This window comes from Eschrichtius robustus, chromosome 6 (assembly GCF_028021215.1).
Source record: "Eschrichtius robustus isolate mEscRob2 chromosome 6, mEscRob2.pri, whole genome shotgun sequence".
In the NCBI taxonomy this organism is placed as follows: Eukaryota; Metazoa; Chordata; class Mammalia; order Artiodactyla; family Eschrichtiidae; genus Eschrichtius; species Eschrichtius robustus.
Genome location: NC_090829.1, coordinates 12,809,677 through 12,827,023, shown reverse-complemented (window position 1 = coordinate 12,827,023; position 17,347 = coordinate 12,809,677). Strand labels below are relative to the sequence as shown.

The 17,347-nt window shown below is 41.1% G+C and overlaps 1 protein-coding gene across 1 annotated transcript in view; it reads right to left on the bottom strand.

Moving 5' to 3' along the window:
• NEK11 (NIMA related kinase 11) overlaps window positions 1-17,347 on the bottom strand; it is a 275,201-nt gene that overhangs the window by 209,196 nt on the left and 48,658 nt on the right. The window contains 1 exon segment of the mRNA XM_068545910.1: window positions 10,188-10,353. Coding sequence (XP_068402011.1) covers window positions 10,188-10,353 — 166 coding nt within the window.

The window sequence follows — 17,347 nt, the reverse complement described above, 5'->3', positions numbered from 1 at the left end:
ATAGTTTGAGATAAGAAGTGACAGAAAGAAAGCCAAGAAAGCAGGAAGGAGGGAGAAAAAGAAGGAAGGAAGGAAGGAAAAAAGGAAAAGGGGGAAGGAGGGAGGGAGGGAGGAAGGAAGGTTGGAAGGAAGGAAGGAAGGTTGGAAGGGAGGGAGGAAGGAAGGAGGAGGGAGGGAAGAAAGAAATGAAAAGAAAAAAAGAAAAAGAAAAGCTTGCCTTAAAGAAATATCAATGAAGTTAACAGCTTCAACCCAATGTTTCCTACTTTAGGAAGGTCATACATAAGTACAGTCACCCTTATGAAAATGGCCTTTGTGATGTAATTGTCTGCCTCAATAATACTGAAATTTGGAGAAATTTGTATGTTCAAATAACATTTCTTTCAGGAATTTGTCTCCAAACCTCAATGCTTCTTTTCATTTCCTACGGTCATTTTAAAACTATATTAGTTAAAGAAATACAAATTCCTACCACATTTGTATCAGCTTCAGTATTGTTTTCCTTGTGAGTGAGCAGAATTACTTTCCCTGTGAGTCGTCTTGCCATAGACGAGCACACTCCCTGGGTGACATTCATGGTTAGTCTGACTATCACCTCCTTATGCTCCCCCCTCAAGTAGTGAGTAGAGGTTGCTTATCTGTTTCCTGCATTGATGTTAAGTGTGTGCACATTTCTTGTGACTAAAGAAATATATACTTAGACTATTGGGGGAAAAAAAAGGAATAGGGCCTTCAATACTAGGCCTCAAAGTGAAATGTCAAAAGAGGGTACACAAACACCCCCTTCTCAGGTAGAACCATAAGAAGAAGAAATGTACTAGTTCTTAGCGTTAAGCAAGGGACATGTTCTATTCACAAGAGGACAGAATGTCAAAAGATCAAATTAATTGGATAGCTGGGTCTTATCCTCCTCAAGTTACTCCCCCTACAGTTTTCATTCTGCATGTTTATCTGCAAGAAAAACTATTTGTTTTGTATTTACTTTGTTCTTTAATAAACACTCTGTAGATTTTCTTAGGATTTAATTAAGGTAGTCAAGTCACTCACAAATTAAGACACAACAAATTTCATATAAAAAAGAAACAATTTTTTGTGAAGCAGTCTGATTTTAATTCAGCAATACGAAAAGCATTTATTTCTTTTGCCAAGCCATCATCAAAGTAAAAATCAAATGTTTTGGATGAAATGTCACACCTTGGTTTAAGAAGTTCTTATTACAATATCTGTAGGCTCATTCTGTTTCCTTGACTTTGAGGAATATTTAATGATGACTTTTATTGCTAAGGCAACTCTAATGAAAAGGGTATTGACTTAAATTTGAACCAATATTAATATTGCCCTAAATCTACACTGCTGACAGAAAATGCTTTCCTTTACTAATATCACCCCTCAAAAGTTGCAATAAAAGCCTTGATGTTAACTTCTAAGGTTTCAAAAATCTGTAACCCAAAATGTGCCATTTGATGGATTAATGGTCTTGCCTCCTTCTGCCATCCAAGTTAGCCAACATCAGATTGACTTTGAAACACCAAGACCTTGAAGAAATGAAGAGCAACTCAAATACAGTGTCTGAACTCCATCTTTAATTGACATTAAAAAGTTTTAAAACCTAAAAGGATTTGATTTTAAAAATTAATCCGTGTTTTTTAAGTCATCAATAGAAGCACTTACATCCAGTTTAAAAGACAGAGGAGAGCCTTCTCAGAGCCTGAATACAGTGAGACTGCAATGTTCAGAGCATACACAAAGGGCAAAACAATCTCAGGATTTCAGGGCTGGAAGGAGCTTGAAAAATTGTTCTGCCCTACTACTTCATTTTAAAATGAACACGCTGCCCCTGATTAATTCCCTGGGCCGACATCTTAAGATGCAGCTCCCTCACACTCTACATCTCCTTTAACTAAGGTTCTGAGACATCCTTCCAGTGGACCTCAAAATTTTGCATATATCAGATACATTCAAGTTGCTTGTTTAAAATGCATATTCGTGGGCTGTATCAACAGAGACTCTGATTCAGTAAATTAGGAGAGGACCAGGGAATCTGTATTTTTTAAAATAAATTTATTTATTTATTTATTTTCTGTTTTGGCTGTGTTGGGTCTTCGTTACTGCGCACGGGCGTTCTCTAGTTTCCGCAAGCAGGGGCTACTCTTCGTTGCGGTGCATGGGCTTCTCATTGAGGTGGTTTCTCTTGTTGCAGAGCACGGGCTCTAGGCATGTGGGCTTCAGTAGTTGTGGCACGCGGGCTCAGGAGTTGTGGCTTGCGGGCTCTAGAGCGCAGGCTCAGTAGTTGTGGCACACGGGCTTAGTTGCTCCACGGCATGTGGGATCTTCCTGGACCAGGGCTCGAACCCATGTACCCTGAATTGGCAGGCGGATTCTTAACCACTGTGCCACCAGGGAAGCCCGGAATTTGTATTTTTACACAAGCATCCTAAGTGACTCTGGGACAGGCCGTAGACTGCATTTTAAGAAAGTGCTGCTAGATAATAACACAAATGGGCCAAATACTTAATATCTCACCTATTAATGGAAACATTTTGTCCAATATTTTGAAAAATTCCAAAGGCAAAAGATGTATTTGAGAAAGTCTGGGTTGAATAAAAATTATTTTATAATATATTTTTAAATTTGTAAATGGAGTTCATAAAAAGTGGGGAAAATGTCAAACCACGTTATGCTCTTAAAAGCAAAATAAGAAGATCCAGTTTCTAAATAGTTACTAAAGAATGCCATGTAGTATCGTGACATTTATGTCTTGATAATATAACTGAGCACTCTTGGGTTTAGTTGCTAATTTTCTTTCAAATTCTTTTAGAGTAAATTTTCTTCCTGCTGAGGTAAATGTACATAAATAAGAATAAAGTGGTAGAATTTATTTTTTTTTTAAGAAGTGACATGAAATAATGCTTTCACCTATAAATCACTGGACTGTTTTTTTTAAATAAACTATTTGGAGTGGTTTATTCTGATTCTATTTTTGATCACATATTTATACAAAGTCATATATGATAGCTAAAGCCACACTCCAAATGCCAAAAGTTCTACTGGGCTTATGAATTGCTTGATATTAGTGCATTCATACATTTCTCTTAAATGAAACTAGTTTTTTTTTCAATTTTTACATCAACAATTTTAAATAAAACTCAGTGGCCTTATTTTTAAACTTTTTTTTGTGAAAAGCTTAAAATATTTCATAGTTTAAACAGAGAAAGTAAATGGAACAAGTCAAATGATTTTACTTATGGTACTTACAAAGATCATGAACAGATAAGTTTAGGTGTATAAAAACACAAGATACATATTATTTACAGTCTTCTTTAGCTGAATAAAGTCTAGACCCATAGAACTGGCACAGTGAATTCAGGGAGGCCTACATAGCCAGGCAGGAGCTGCCCAGGAAAACCAGAGGGCTCTGATGGGATGCACCTCTCTGAAGATAACTCTAGTTCCCTTAATCAGCAGCAAGCCCAGCAATGCAGACCACTGAAGACAGCCTTGATGTGCGGACACCTGGAGCTCACACTGGGAAGGATAATGCTATAGACAATGTTCGTGTCCCCCGAAATGCATATGCTGAAATCCTAACCCCACAGTGTGATGGTATTAAGAGGTGAGGCCTTCGGGAGGTGAATAGATCATAAGGGTAGAGCCCTCATGAATAGGATTAGTGCCTTTATGAAAGAGACCCCAGAGAGTTCCCTCCCAGCTTCTGCCATGTGAGGACACAGCAAGAAGACGGCCATCTACAAACCAGGAATTGGGTTCTCATCAGACACTGAATCTGCCAGAACCTTGATCTTAGACTTCCCAGCCTCCAGAACTGTGAGAAATAAATGTATGTTGTTTATAAGGCACACAGTCCATGGTATTTTGTTACAGCAGCCTGAACGGACTGAGACAGAAGGTCACTAATCAATGCCACAAAGATCAATATACCAGGAGTGTCTCTCATCCATGGCCTCAGACAGAGCTTCAGCAGTGGCTTTAAAGGACAACAAAGGGTTTGTCTCTAACAGTAGACCCAAGACATCCAGCATGAAGTTGTAAGGACCCTCTGAGAACCAGTAAGCCTGGTGGTGCATGTCATTGCCAAATTCACTTGCAAGAGTCTACAGAGACTCACTAGAATTTCAACATTATAAAACTCAACCCACTTACTTGGTTTATTTAAACAATTTGCATAAATGAGAAACATAAGAGGAGATTTAAAATGTTCTTTTTATATAACAAACAGATCCTTAGAAAGTACTTGCTTGAATGTTGCTATTGGACCCATTAGTGTTTAAAATTTTCCATGTTTCCTCCTTCTGGCATGAATCCTCACACTAAAGGCTGCAAGCCAAAAACTCAGAGGTAAAAATTAGCTTGCCTTCTAGAAAACAACCTGGGGGGAGAGTGAGGTCACACTGAAATAATGAACTATTATAAAGACAGCTTCCATTATTGACAGTCTATTACGTGCAAAGGTCTGATAGTCCCTTTTTTAACTTTATTTTAACTCATAAAGTTAATACATTAACTTTATTATTTCAAATACCTATAAAAACCTAATAATATACTAGGTGTTGTTTACTCTATCTTAAAATTAGGGTAGGGGTCAGAAAAATGAAATAACTTGTTCAAGGAAATGGACCAAGATTTGAACAGAAGTCAGTGTGATGCCAGAGTCCACACACTTTCTACTGTTTCAAACCCTATCTAGTCCCCTATTGATAGAAAATACAATAATTAATTATATTATCATTACATTAAGACATATGTGTGTGTACAAATTGATATACATGTGTTTTTGTGTCTATGTATATGTATGTATTATATAGAGATAGATAAAGATACAGAACATAAGTGAGAATAAGCCAAGGGAAGGAGCAGCTTTCCCATAAAACAGGATGACCTGGTGGACGTGCACTGTGAGATGATTACCACAGTCAAGTTGATTGACACATCCAATATCTCACATGGTTCCTGTGTGTGTGTGTGTGCGTGCGTGTGCACGTGTGTGTTGAGAGCACTTGAGATCTACTCTCTTGGCAAATCTGAAGTGTCTAAGTGCAGTATTGTTAACCATGGTCACCATGCTGTACATCAGATTCCCCAGAACCTGTTCATCTTGCAAACGAAAGTGTTAGCTTTATATTTTGCATAATTCACACAGACAGGCTTGATTAGTGTGGCTGTGTTAAAATCTATGTTTAGTGCCACCATCTGAAACATGTTTGGTTAACATTGTTGATATGAACAATAAAACAATCCATCTCTACTGATTCATGTCCAGGTAGAAGTAGATAATTTCATGCTTGGGAAGGTAGGCACCATGAACTATTTGGTTGACTCTATTAAATATTAAGGGAGGAATAGGAGCAATCCAAGTAGAAGAAAAACAGGAGCAGCTTTCCCTATAACCCCTGTGGTCCTGGTCCTGGTCCTGGTCCTGGATGAAATCCAACATTCCAGCCATGTGATTGCCAGAAAATCACCTCTCTGGGGTCCCGTTTCCTCATCTACAAAATATAGTTTATAGATAAGAACCCACTTCTCCTTCAAAAAGGGTGGGGGCATGTTTAGAGGACACAGGGGCCAATCTGAAGGAGCCCCACTAGCCGAAGCTGGACCAATTTGAGAAAGAAAATTAATAATGACAGCATTGGGCTATAACCCATAGAATAAAATAAATATCCATGAGTCCATATACTGATACAAACAATTGAATAAAGACATCAATGGAGGAGAAGGAACAGTGGAATAGCTCTTTCTAACAGGAGAACCCTAATTAGTAAATGTAGAAAGAATGAGGGAAATACATAATCACCATGAGGCAAATATCACAGTAAAAACTGCTCCAGGCAACTACCACTGAAAAAATGCTAAAATCAGGGCATGAAAGTTTGAGGAGAAACAGGATAGAAGGTTGCTCAGGGAGCCCGGAGAATAAGGCAGGTAATTTTCACGAATAACAGCACCCAGCTGGTGGCCTGAGCAGAAAACCACAGCCACCAGCAGAGCCAGCCAGACGCCCCTGTTCTCAGCTGAGCTTCATCTTTGCTCAGTGCTCCATAAACACTGACACGGTTTTCTTCTATGACTATATTTTTCTGTTTCCACACTGGCCATTCTCCCTTTTTTGAAGTTCTTGGCCCTGGCTGCCCATTAGAATCACCTGGAGAGCTTTCAAAAATCCTGATGCCTGGGTCATTCCCCAGACCAATTAAATCAGACTTTCTGAAGGAGGGCCTCAGCCCTCAGGAGTTTTGAAAGCTTTTCAGGTGATTCCAGTGTGCAGCCAAGGTTAAGCACTACAACTATATTGATATAATTTTTATTTAGCTATGTTAATATCACAGTGCAGGAAACAGACAAGTCCAACCTTCCCTGCTTTCTGACAAAGTGCTTTCAACATATATGACAGATAGAAGGATCCAAAATTTTACCATCAGCATTTGACAGAAATAAGGTGAGAGGCAGCTGGAAGCAAGTGGTAAAGAATTCGTCAAAAGAAAAGACATTTCCTGAGTACTAACTTCTTTGTGGCTCATTACATGGGTTCATGATGCGATACAAAAATGAATCAGAAAAAGATCAATCCCACACGCTGAGAGTCTGATGTGAGATGGATGATACTATGTATAATGTGCTGTGTGTCACCGAGTTGAAATGCGATGAGAGTAGGGGATCGGGTGAGGAGTGCTTTCCAGCCAGGAGATTATAGGAATCTTTGTAGAGTGGGTGACATTTCAGCGGGCCTGGGAGGATGGGTGGGAACTGACAACATGGGGCCAGGAGGAAGGACATTCTGAAAGGGCACAGATGAAGAGGTGGGAAACTGTGGAGGAGGGACAGGGGACAGCAAGTTGTCCCATTTCCCTGGCTGGAGGAGGACGGAAGGCACCAATACCTGAAACAGTCTGTCAGTTTGGTAGTTTGGGTACTATTCCCCATCAAAGATTTGGTTAGATCTTGACAAGAAGTTGTGAGAATTGGGTAATTTGCTTTTTACACTCATAATCTGATGTGATGTGTCCAAAGGGTTGGGTGGTGGACATAGCGGCCCCGTGAATGCATTTATATGTGTGTATTTCAATCTTGCAAGGCCCCAAATTAAATTACAGAAGAGGGAACTTGGGGATTAAAAAACCCAGCTATTTCAATGGTGATAACATTTTTCTGTTAGGTGCAAGTCTGGCCATCTGCCATTTCCAATATTATTATTTTACCTCACTAAGAGGATAATGCCAGGTTTGTGTGAGTTAAGCTCATGAAGATGAGAAATATCTTGGTTAGCAAGGAGAACTAGCGACCCCCACACGTCCGTCATTCCTCAGGGAAGCGCATCCTGACAGCTCAGCAGGTGGAACAGGGAAGCCCAGCAGCTGCTCCCTGGCCAGCGGCCGTCACCATGGCAACGCCCCCGGGTGGGAGGAGCAACTCAGCCCGTGGAAACCGCCAGCATTTAAAAAGTAATGCAGATGATCATGGATTGGATCCTGTACGAGAAAAAGACATTCTTATAGAAATGTCCTTTCTAAAGACATAACTGGGACAAATGGGCTCAATTTGAGTGTGAATTGTGGATTAGATGTGTGGTTCTCAAACTGCAGTGTGCTTCAGCCTCACCTGGTGGGCTTGTCAAAACACAGATAGCGAGATCCCACCCCCAGAATTTCTAATTCACTGTGGCTGTGGTGGAAGCTAACAATCTGTATCTCTAAGTAAAGATCCCAAATGATACTGATGCTGCTGGTCTGGGATCACACACTGAGAACCACTGGATTACATACCAGCATTGCTTCGATGTTAATGTCCTGATTTTGATCTTCGTACTGTAGGTACGTTAAGGAAATGTCCTTGGCCTTAGAAAACACTCACAGGAGGATTTAGGACAAAGGGGCATCATGTCTGCAACTTACTCTCAAGTGGTTCAGGAAAAAATAGATAGATAGAGAGAGAGAAAGAAAGAATAAATAGAATAATAAAGCAAATGTGAAAAAATAACAATTGGTAAATCTGGGCGAAGTGTATATGGGAGTTCACTGGGTTCTGTAACTTTTCTAGTAGATTAAAATTACATGAAAATTAATAATTAAAAATTAATATAAGGAGAAAAAGTTATAGCTTATCATCTAGCTCTGTTCAGTATCGTAGCCACCAGCTACACATGGTTATTTACATTTAAAGTAATTAAAATTAAATAAAGTTTAACATCCAGCTTGTCAACCATACTAGCCATATTTCATCAGGTGCTAAAGGGTCGTATGTGACTAGCAACTACCATATTGGACAGCACAAGTATAGAGTATTACCATCATCACACAAAATTCCACTGGACAGTCCTCACTACAGTGAAGAGTGAGAGTCTCTTTGGAAAATTCAGTGTGCCGAGAGCAGCAGCAGAGGTAGCGGTAATAGGCATAAGCAATAGGAGTCAGTTGCTTCCCACATAAGATAGTTTATTAACCGAATGGGGCAAAAAGAAGAAAATGATTAAATTATAGCTGATGGATCATAGTGTAGCTATATTTGAAAATCCCTGGGTTTTGCATAGATCGGTGACATAATTGCCGGAGCAGCTGTTCTTACCCATGGACCTCATCATTTTACTGATTTTCTTAACAATCTGTTGGATGAAGGAGAAATAAGCACCCAAATGTCCTGGTTCTTTTTCTTTTCTTCCCCCCCTTCTCCTTCAAGCAGAGGAGGGGCAAGACTGGATGGGGAAACTCCCAGCAAGGCTGTGCCAGGGAGACTGTCCTGAAGGGGAACAGCCAAGACCTGGATGATATCAAATTTTCAGATATTCTAACTTTGCTACTGGTTTCATTTTGGATGACACATCAGCTACCATGTAAAGCACAGCGAGGCTGGTTTTTGTTGCTATCTTTACTCCTTCCGATTTGCTTCTCCTCCTTCCTCTTCTTTTCCGCACCTCAGACACCCAGCACCCTCTGACCCAAACAGGCCTGCCTCCCCCTCTAAAGAGCATCTTCTTTCTTCCCAGTGTCATTTCTCTTGGGCCCCAGCAATACCCAGGTGATGAACTGAATACATTCTAAACTATGAATAGAACCAGATTCTCCCAAGGTACATTTGGCTAACACTAGCTCTCAGAATGTTCTGGGAGATAGTGTCTGAGCAAGGTCATGTTTGGATATTCTCCTTCTGACCCAACCCCTGTAACTCCCCTCTCCCTAGCCTCTCAGGAGTGACCGCCCAGACCCACATATGCTGCACCTTGTCAGCCCCAAGCCCCCTCCACCCGGCACCTTTCTCAGCAGCTTCATGTTCACTTGGGCTCAGTAAAATGCACAGCTATTATCACTTGGGGAGAACATGGAATGGCAGGGAAAACTGCAAATACCTGAAGCCATAAATCACAAATCAGTTAATATGAAGGATTTTCATGGGGGAAATGAACCACAGAGCTAGAACCCAGGACTCAGGAGGTGTCCCTCTGCTCTGTCCAGGCCTCTGTTACGGCATTTAAATGTCCATCTAATAATCGAACCGTTGTCGGAGGCTTGGAGAATGCACCCCCACACACACACACACCAAAAAAAAATACGCTGGATCGTTTTTCTGCAGCAATTCCTCCTTAAAATACATTCACTCTGAGTTTTCCAAGAAAGAGAAACCCTTCATCAGAAACAAGTTTGTCAGTTACATAGAGATGATCACTCTTAGCAGCAAGACACAACATCCCAGGTATTTATAGTTCACCTTGTGGTTGGATAATTAAACTTCTGAGATGTCTCTTTACAGACAGCTTTTTACTATGAAATATATATATATTTTTTTTAATTTATTTATTTTATTTATCTTTGGCTGCATTGGGTCTTTGTTGCTGCGCGCAGGCTTTCTCTAGTTGCGGCGAGTGGGGGCTACTCTTCATTGCGGTGCACGGGCTTCTCATTGCGGTGGCTTCCCTTGTTGCGGAGCACAGGCTCTAGGCATGCAGGCTTCAGTAGTTGTGGCACGCGGGCTCAGTAGTTGTGGCTCGCGGGCTCTAGAGCGCAGGCTCAGTAGTTGTGGTGCACGGGCTTAGCTGCCCCACGGCATGTGGGATCTTCCTGGACCAGGGCTCGAATCCATGTCCCCTGCATTGGCAGGCAGATTCTTAACCACTGCGCCACCAGGGAAGCCCTATGAAATATATTTTTATTAAGATTTCAAAAAGAGAAGGAGAGTCTCACCTCACAGTACTCTGTGATAATGCAGAAATTATCTTGCTCCACAAAGCTCTCATGGAACTTGACAATGGCTGGGTGGTCCAGCTTGGAAAGGAGCTGGGCCTCCAAAGTGGCCTGCACAGTCTCATTTGGATTGAGTTCTCCAATAGAGATTTCCTTCAGGACCTTTCTGCAGCCAAAAAAATAATTTTTTAAATACATTTAGAACTAAAAAACACGTTTAATAGATATGAACAGTGGTGCAGGACCATCTAATTAATGCCCAGGCTGTGACCTACTCAGAGGTCTGATATCACCGGTGACTCCTGGGCACCCTGGGTCTGCCTCTGTCCTGGCAGTGCCCTCCACACCTGCAGCCCTAGTTTGGTCACACGGGGCAGAGACAGGGCTAATCTTGAGTGGTGTGGCTGAAGCAGCTCTTCCTCAGCCTCTAGGTGTCTCTGTTTCTCCTTGCCTCTCTCAGGCATCTCTGTTTCTGTCTTTTTCTGTCTCTTTGTGTGTTTTCTGTCTCTACTTATCTGTTTTCCTGTTTCTGTCTGCTTTCCTATTTCTCTCACTATTCGTATCTTGGTATCTCTCTGTCTCTGTCTCTCTCCCTCAACATATATATATATATATATATATATATATATATATATATATATATATATGTGTGTGTGTGTGTGTGTGTGTGTGAATATAATATAATTATAAAATCTGTCACTCTGTCTCTCTGCATCTGTCTTATTCTCTTTTTGACTCTCTCTTTTCCTCTCTGACTCTCTCTCTGCCTCTGCATGTGTGTATAAATACACATGCTTCTCTCTGTCTCTCAGCTCTAAAATTTTCCAAATCTATCAACTTAATATCAGTACAATCAATATCTACTTATTTTCTTTTTAAAACTATCCTTGGCATATCATACTTTATTGCTACCAGTATTTAGGAGAAGAAAAAAATCTAAAAACATTGACAGAGGTATTCAAGCATGTATAAATGGAATAAGAGCTCATTACATCTCCAAATTATTAATTTAAAAATTGTGATAACTAATGAGGAGTGGACCAAAACATTATCTCTTCCCATCTACAGAAAGAAACAGACTGATGACCAAAGCAATTACAGTGCCACGGTGTAAACAGATTGCCAGGAGAAGCACTTTAGAGCACCAATTATGTATGCAGACAGATTCCACTGATTATAAATGAGCCTTAGCTGTTCATTAAGTTCTGCAGGACCTGTACTAGAAGACATTTTGCAGTAATGTTATTTAAGAGTAACTACCTATGCATATTAATGAAAATGTATTTATAGTAGAAGCTCTCTTAATTAAAGGCCCTTTAACCAAATCCTAGATTAACCAGAGCTCTGCAGTCCTTTCTAATAGATGCCAATGGCCACCTTTGTGTTGGGGACGCGGTGGCCAGCAGGTGCTCTCTGGACCACCTTCCAGTTGAGGTGTTTACCCAAGTCATAGCGTCTATTCCCAAACTTGTTTATGCCACTCGTGCCCAGTATTGTAAATCTGTGACTTAAATATGACAAACTGATGAAGGGTGAGTGAGTGTTGTCTCTGCTAGGGAAACTAAGTCAAATGCTTACCACAAAGCTTAATAATGACAAGTTGAAAAAAAAAATGCTGCTAAAGAAATAATTGATAAGACAGTTCTAAAACGTTGGTTTAAAAATGTAAAAATCTAGCATTCTGAACTGAGATTGCTAAATCCTCATTCTACTTTAAAGAAGGTAAACTTGGAAAACTTAATCAACTTAACATGGGTAAGTTTATGCAAAAAGGATGAAGTGACCTCTCATCAGAGGACATCAGATGTTGGCTGCACAACAAAAATGAGAGAAAATGTACAACGATATGTTTTAAGTTGATGTAAACATTTTAGTTATGTCATTTCATTTTAAAATTGTTCCCTTATGTAACCAAGGACCAGCCCCAATAACACTGGACAGGGGCCATCACATTGGTTCTGTTAGGTCTTGAACGCCCTACCAGGCCCCTACTTGATAATGGAGTGGATTCTGGAGAAATTCTTGCTTGGTAACGTGTTCTATAGAGAGACTGTTCTAGCAAGAATTTGGTTAAAAATGACCTCATGTTATTAAGAGTGGCGTCTCAAACTGTTTGGTATAATAAAGGAGCTTGAAATGACAGATGCGGCTGTTTTCCTGTAACTTCTAAAAATGACAAAGCTGCAAGCCAAATGACATCTTCATGGTACTTTTCCAGTACTTACTGCGCCCCAGCCAACGTGCAGTTGTAAAAGTCACAGTGGTTAATTTATATAGCACGGTGATATAAAGTCTCACACAAACTTGCAATATTCTCTTGCTGTGAAGGAACAAATGCTATCGAAAGCTTTAAGATACTTATTTTTTCTTGCAAACATCAACTATTGTGCAACAGGGCATGGGATTTTACATATAGTTATCTGAGCCCCGTCTGGCAGCCTGATGATAAGGCATAAAATCTCATTTGCCCACAGCTTAGCAGACGAAGGGAGGGCTATCAAGACAGGTGATATCTAATATAATCACCTCTGGCAGATGCGGAGATATTCCACCTTCCTTACCTAAAACTGATAGAGGAAACTCTCATTGCATGTCACATAATGTGAGAGCCTTATCAGCCGAGCAGAACGGAGAAAACTGACCAAGTCAAGGAAGCTTGTCCCTGGCTCAGTGACACTCAGCCTGTCACCCTCTCCTAAGTAACAGGACAGATATTTATTTTATCAGAACTTCAGCTGTTCAGGAGAAACTTTTTAGCAGCTGCAAAAACAGGCACCCCTTCAGACTCACTCATTTTGCAAACTTTCTGTTCTCTTTCCCAAGTGGCATGTTTCTTTCTAGAATCAGTAGTGAACTGACAAACTTTGGAGAGTGACTGGAAATTTGGGATAACTATAGCTAATTTCATTCCCTTCAAATTGGCCCACCTTCCATACAAATGGGGCAGATGATATCTTTGAGAAGTTCAGGGTTATTTTCCCCAAATTTTCCTGTAGTCTTTCACATATTTCCCATTGAACAAGCAGCACAGGCTGCCTCAGGAAAAAGATGACATCACAAACTACAGAGAATATAAGTCAAATCCCTGGCTTTTGATTTTCCAAAGGAGAGACCAAGGCCAAAGAGAAAAGATCCGAAGGAGCACCTGACCAGTGGCGTGAGTGTCCTCCCTGCCCGATGTGAGAGAGACCCTCGGGACCAGATGGAGGGGAGGCAAGAACATTAGGCACTGCTGAGCCCTTGAAAATAGTTCATGTCCCCCAGGCCGTGTCCTGGGGGACAAAACTCCCAGATGGGAAGAAAAGCCCCAGAGCAGAAGCCCTGCTATATTTCCAAAGCAGGAACCTCACATTTCCTTGTGTCCAGCAAGGGGTAGGAGTGAAAGAAAGGTCTTCAAGGGGCAAGTAAACCAAGGGGCCTAAGAGTTCTGGAATCTCAGTGAGGAGTGCCGTGTGTGTAGTGGTGTAGTGGGCTCTGAGAGTTCATCACCCCTGCCCTTGGGTCTCCTGAGGAAGACAGATAGTAAACAGAGCAGTGTGCATAAATGTGTGTATATGACTATGCTTGTATTTTCTAAAACTTCAAATCAAGCTGGGTGCTACAAAGTTAGGGTAAGTGATGTCTGAGGCCCTCCTGATTTAAGCTGCCGTGACTCTCTAAATTGATCAGCAGCTACTGCACCCACTGAGGGCAAATCCACAGGAAACAGATTTTAACTGCAGCTTAAATAAGACAGTAATATTTTTTGCTTTTTAAAAATTTCAATAGTCACCTGTTTAACAGATTATTAAATCTGCTCAGGACTTCCAAGGTAAGAATTTTCATCCATCTAGCACGGCTGCAATTATTTTAACTAATCCTTTCTTAAATGGTCAGCTCTCATTTTTTTCTAATTTACAAGGAAATATAGTTTTATTACAGAAAAATTTGAAAACAAAACATAGTCCACAATCCACTACAGAGATCATCAGCAGTAACAATTTTGTGTACTTCCTTCACATCTTTTTGCTACACATATTTTTAACACTAGAGGCCAGTTTAGACAATTTGCCTGCTATTTTCATGAGACAATATCATAGCAGAAATCTGTCATTTGTGGCTGCCCAGTGTCTTTAGACAGCCTCCCTACATTGTAGTAGACCCTTGGGCTGTGGGTCCTGCCTTCTCTAGATAAAAACAGACAGACAACAACAATTCCTCCATCTCCCACCTGCCTTGAGTTGGGGTGCCAGTGTGGGACCTAGGTTCTGCCAGTCAGCTGGACCAAGCCGGGACCTTGCCTTGGGTGTGAGCTGTGTGGAAGGACAGGGCAGGCACAGGACCTCCCTTCTCTAATACAGGTGTCCTAAGAAAGAGTGTGGGCCTGGGGGCAGTGGCAGTGGGCCAATTCCAGGCTGACATTCCTGGAAATTTAGCCTCCCCTGCCCCACAGCCTCCCGCAGCTGTGAGAGCCATCTGTGTTCAGAATAAATCCCCTTCTGCCTCAACCGTGCAGAGGGCGGCTACTCATACCTGCGTCTAGAGCCCTGACGCACGCGATTATGCATCACAGAAGCACCGTGAGATGTTCCCATGAAGCACTCACTTTGGGATAATGAAAACTGAACCTCCAAAAATTTGACTCATTTAGGTTAATTTTTATTCATTTATTTGAGTCTTAAAACTTAGGATCTTCTGAGGGATTCAGGGCCTTTTATGGGTAGAAGTATCATGAGAGTGGAAAAACATCCTTCTAAAAGTTACGTAATCCCCTTCAATATGACATATAACTTTAAAACATAAAGGGACGTGAAAAAATGGCAGAGTGATATTTGTTCCAAAACGTGGCACATTAATAAAAGATGGGAAAGCCGGGAACTAAAGGCACCTAAAGGAGTAGCTGAAAAAACATTGTAGGTGTTAGTGGAGAGTATACTACAAATGGAATTTTATTTTATTTCAGTTGTTTTTCCTTCTTTCAGCAATTCAGAAACATTTTTAATGTCTGTGGCCAGAGAAAAGGATAATATTATTTTATGGATCCTCATCATATGCCATAATCTATGAGCTGCCTTTGTTTTTAACAATTAAATCCCTGATCCCAGCTTGTTTCAGGGCAAAAACTCTGACTCATCTGGTCTTTTCCTCTCCACCCCTGATCACAGGCATGTTGCCGTTTTTGGACACAGACGGAGCTCAGATGACATCACCATACAGTGCAGGGACAGCAAGCCTCAGGTGCCCGTGGCAGACACCAGCAACTAAGGAGCAAAATCCTTCTGCTGAGCCCGACTTCAGACTCCACACAAGGTGCCAGGCAGCCACTGCCAAATACCTTCACATCGAAAGTTCCACATTTCTGTTATTTCACCATCTATTGACTGCCTTCGATATGCCAAACACAGTGTCATGTTCTGGGGATAGAAAGATGAGAAAGATAAAACTCCTGCCCTCCAAGAAAGCTCAGTCTCATGGGGAAGGCCAACAAGTACAAAAATAGTTGAACAACTTCACTATAAATGCAATAATAGAGCTGGGGATGGGGTGAGGACCCCTAACTCTCCTTTGAGAAGAGGAAAAATGCAAAATCTATAGACTAGAGCCCCAGGACATTCACTTTTGCACACGGAAACTACTTTGTAGTAAGCTGAATTGCCTTCTCCCCAGGTGGATTCTAAGTAGCAAAAGAAATGAATTTATCATTCTTTACAATTTGCCCTGTATAAACCAATAGCCAGTAGAGGGACAGCTATATTTGCATTACCTGAATAGGCTACGAAAGTTAATAAGCAGGTGACTTTTCAAAAAAAGAAATCTGCTTGAGAATTTCAATATCTATATATCCTTCTTTAGAGTAACTCATGCACAGACACACACACAAACACAGTATACATTATGGAATGAAGAATGAAAATGTTACAGGGAGGGGTATTTCTTAAAATATCTAAAAACCTGGCAGGTTCACAAAACACTCCTTCCTTTTTTCCACCCCCTGCATCCCCCCCCACCCCCCGCCATTTATCTATCCCAATTTTTAATCAGAAAAAAGCATTTGAGCTATATATAACTACATTTTAAAAGATAATGTATCGAGCCATGCTCTGCTCTAGAGGACCCTCTTAGTTTGGGGTCCCCAGGAAGCAAACCCTGAGACAGGATTTGAGGCAGGTAATCAATTTGGGCAGTAAGAAGAGGGGTAGGAAAGTGAGGTGAAGGGAGGGGAGCCATTCAAGGGCCTGTTATCAAGCCAGTTACCACTGTGGGCAACTGGGGCTTAACTGTGGAGGAACCCTAGGGGCAGGCATAGAACACACCTCTGGGCTCCTCTGCCCGAGGGGCAGGGACCAACTCCCTCATCCACTGACTCAGGCTGCTCCTGGGAGTATCAACTCCCCCTCTCTCCACCCCACTGGAGCACAGAGGCCCTGACAGCCAGGGAGGCCTCAGGCAGAACTGCCCCTGCCGCAGGTGGAGGCTGGGTCCATGTACAGGAAATGCTAATTGGCCAGGGGACATGGGTGGAGCCCCAACACCGTCTGCCACAGGGATGAAAATAAAGGCAACTTTTCTCCACTTTAAATTCTGCTCTATTTTACCTTTACTCCTGAAGATAGCTAGGATATAGTGATTCTGAGACACAGTGTCTGTAACACTGAATAATGAAACTGCAAATCAGTTATAACCTATAGATAAATTTCATCTCCTATGCTTCTCGAGACTTCGTTTACAAACACATTAGCAGCATATGGGAGTATTATGTACAGATAATAAGCAAAAATAACTAATAATAATAATACAGATAAAAAATGAAGAACAAAGAACAGTAGAAGTATTTCAGACATTTTTGTTTGGCAAATATGCTATTCCTGGCTCCTGTTTAGATTATATTTTCATTTGTGGTAACAAGTTCCATGCAGTGTTTCAATGCTGGTATCATAACAAATTAGGCAAGTTGCCTTTTATTTTTAAGGAACAGAAAAGAGTAAACAGAAATGTCAGGAGTAGGAGTTTTGAAGGTAAATGTTACCTGAATAAAAAGTATCTAATAATCATGTGAATTCGATGGCTCTTCCCATCTGTATAAACTTAAAAAACAGAAATGGCTTGAACACAGGTCTCAAGGCTGGAAATGGCGCTGGCGCTCAGTGGAAGTTTTCCGCAGGGAATCTCTGGTGTCAGTG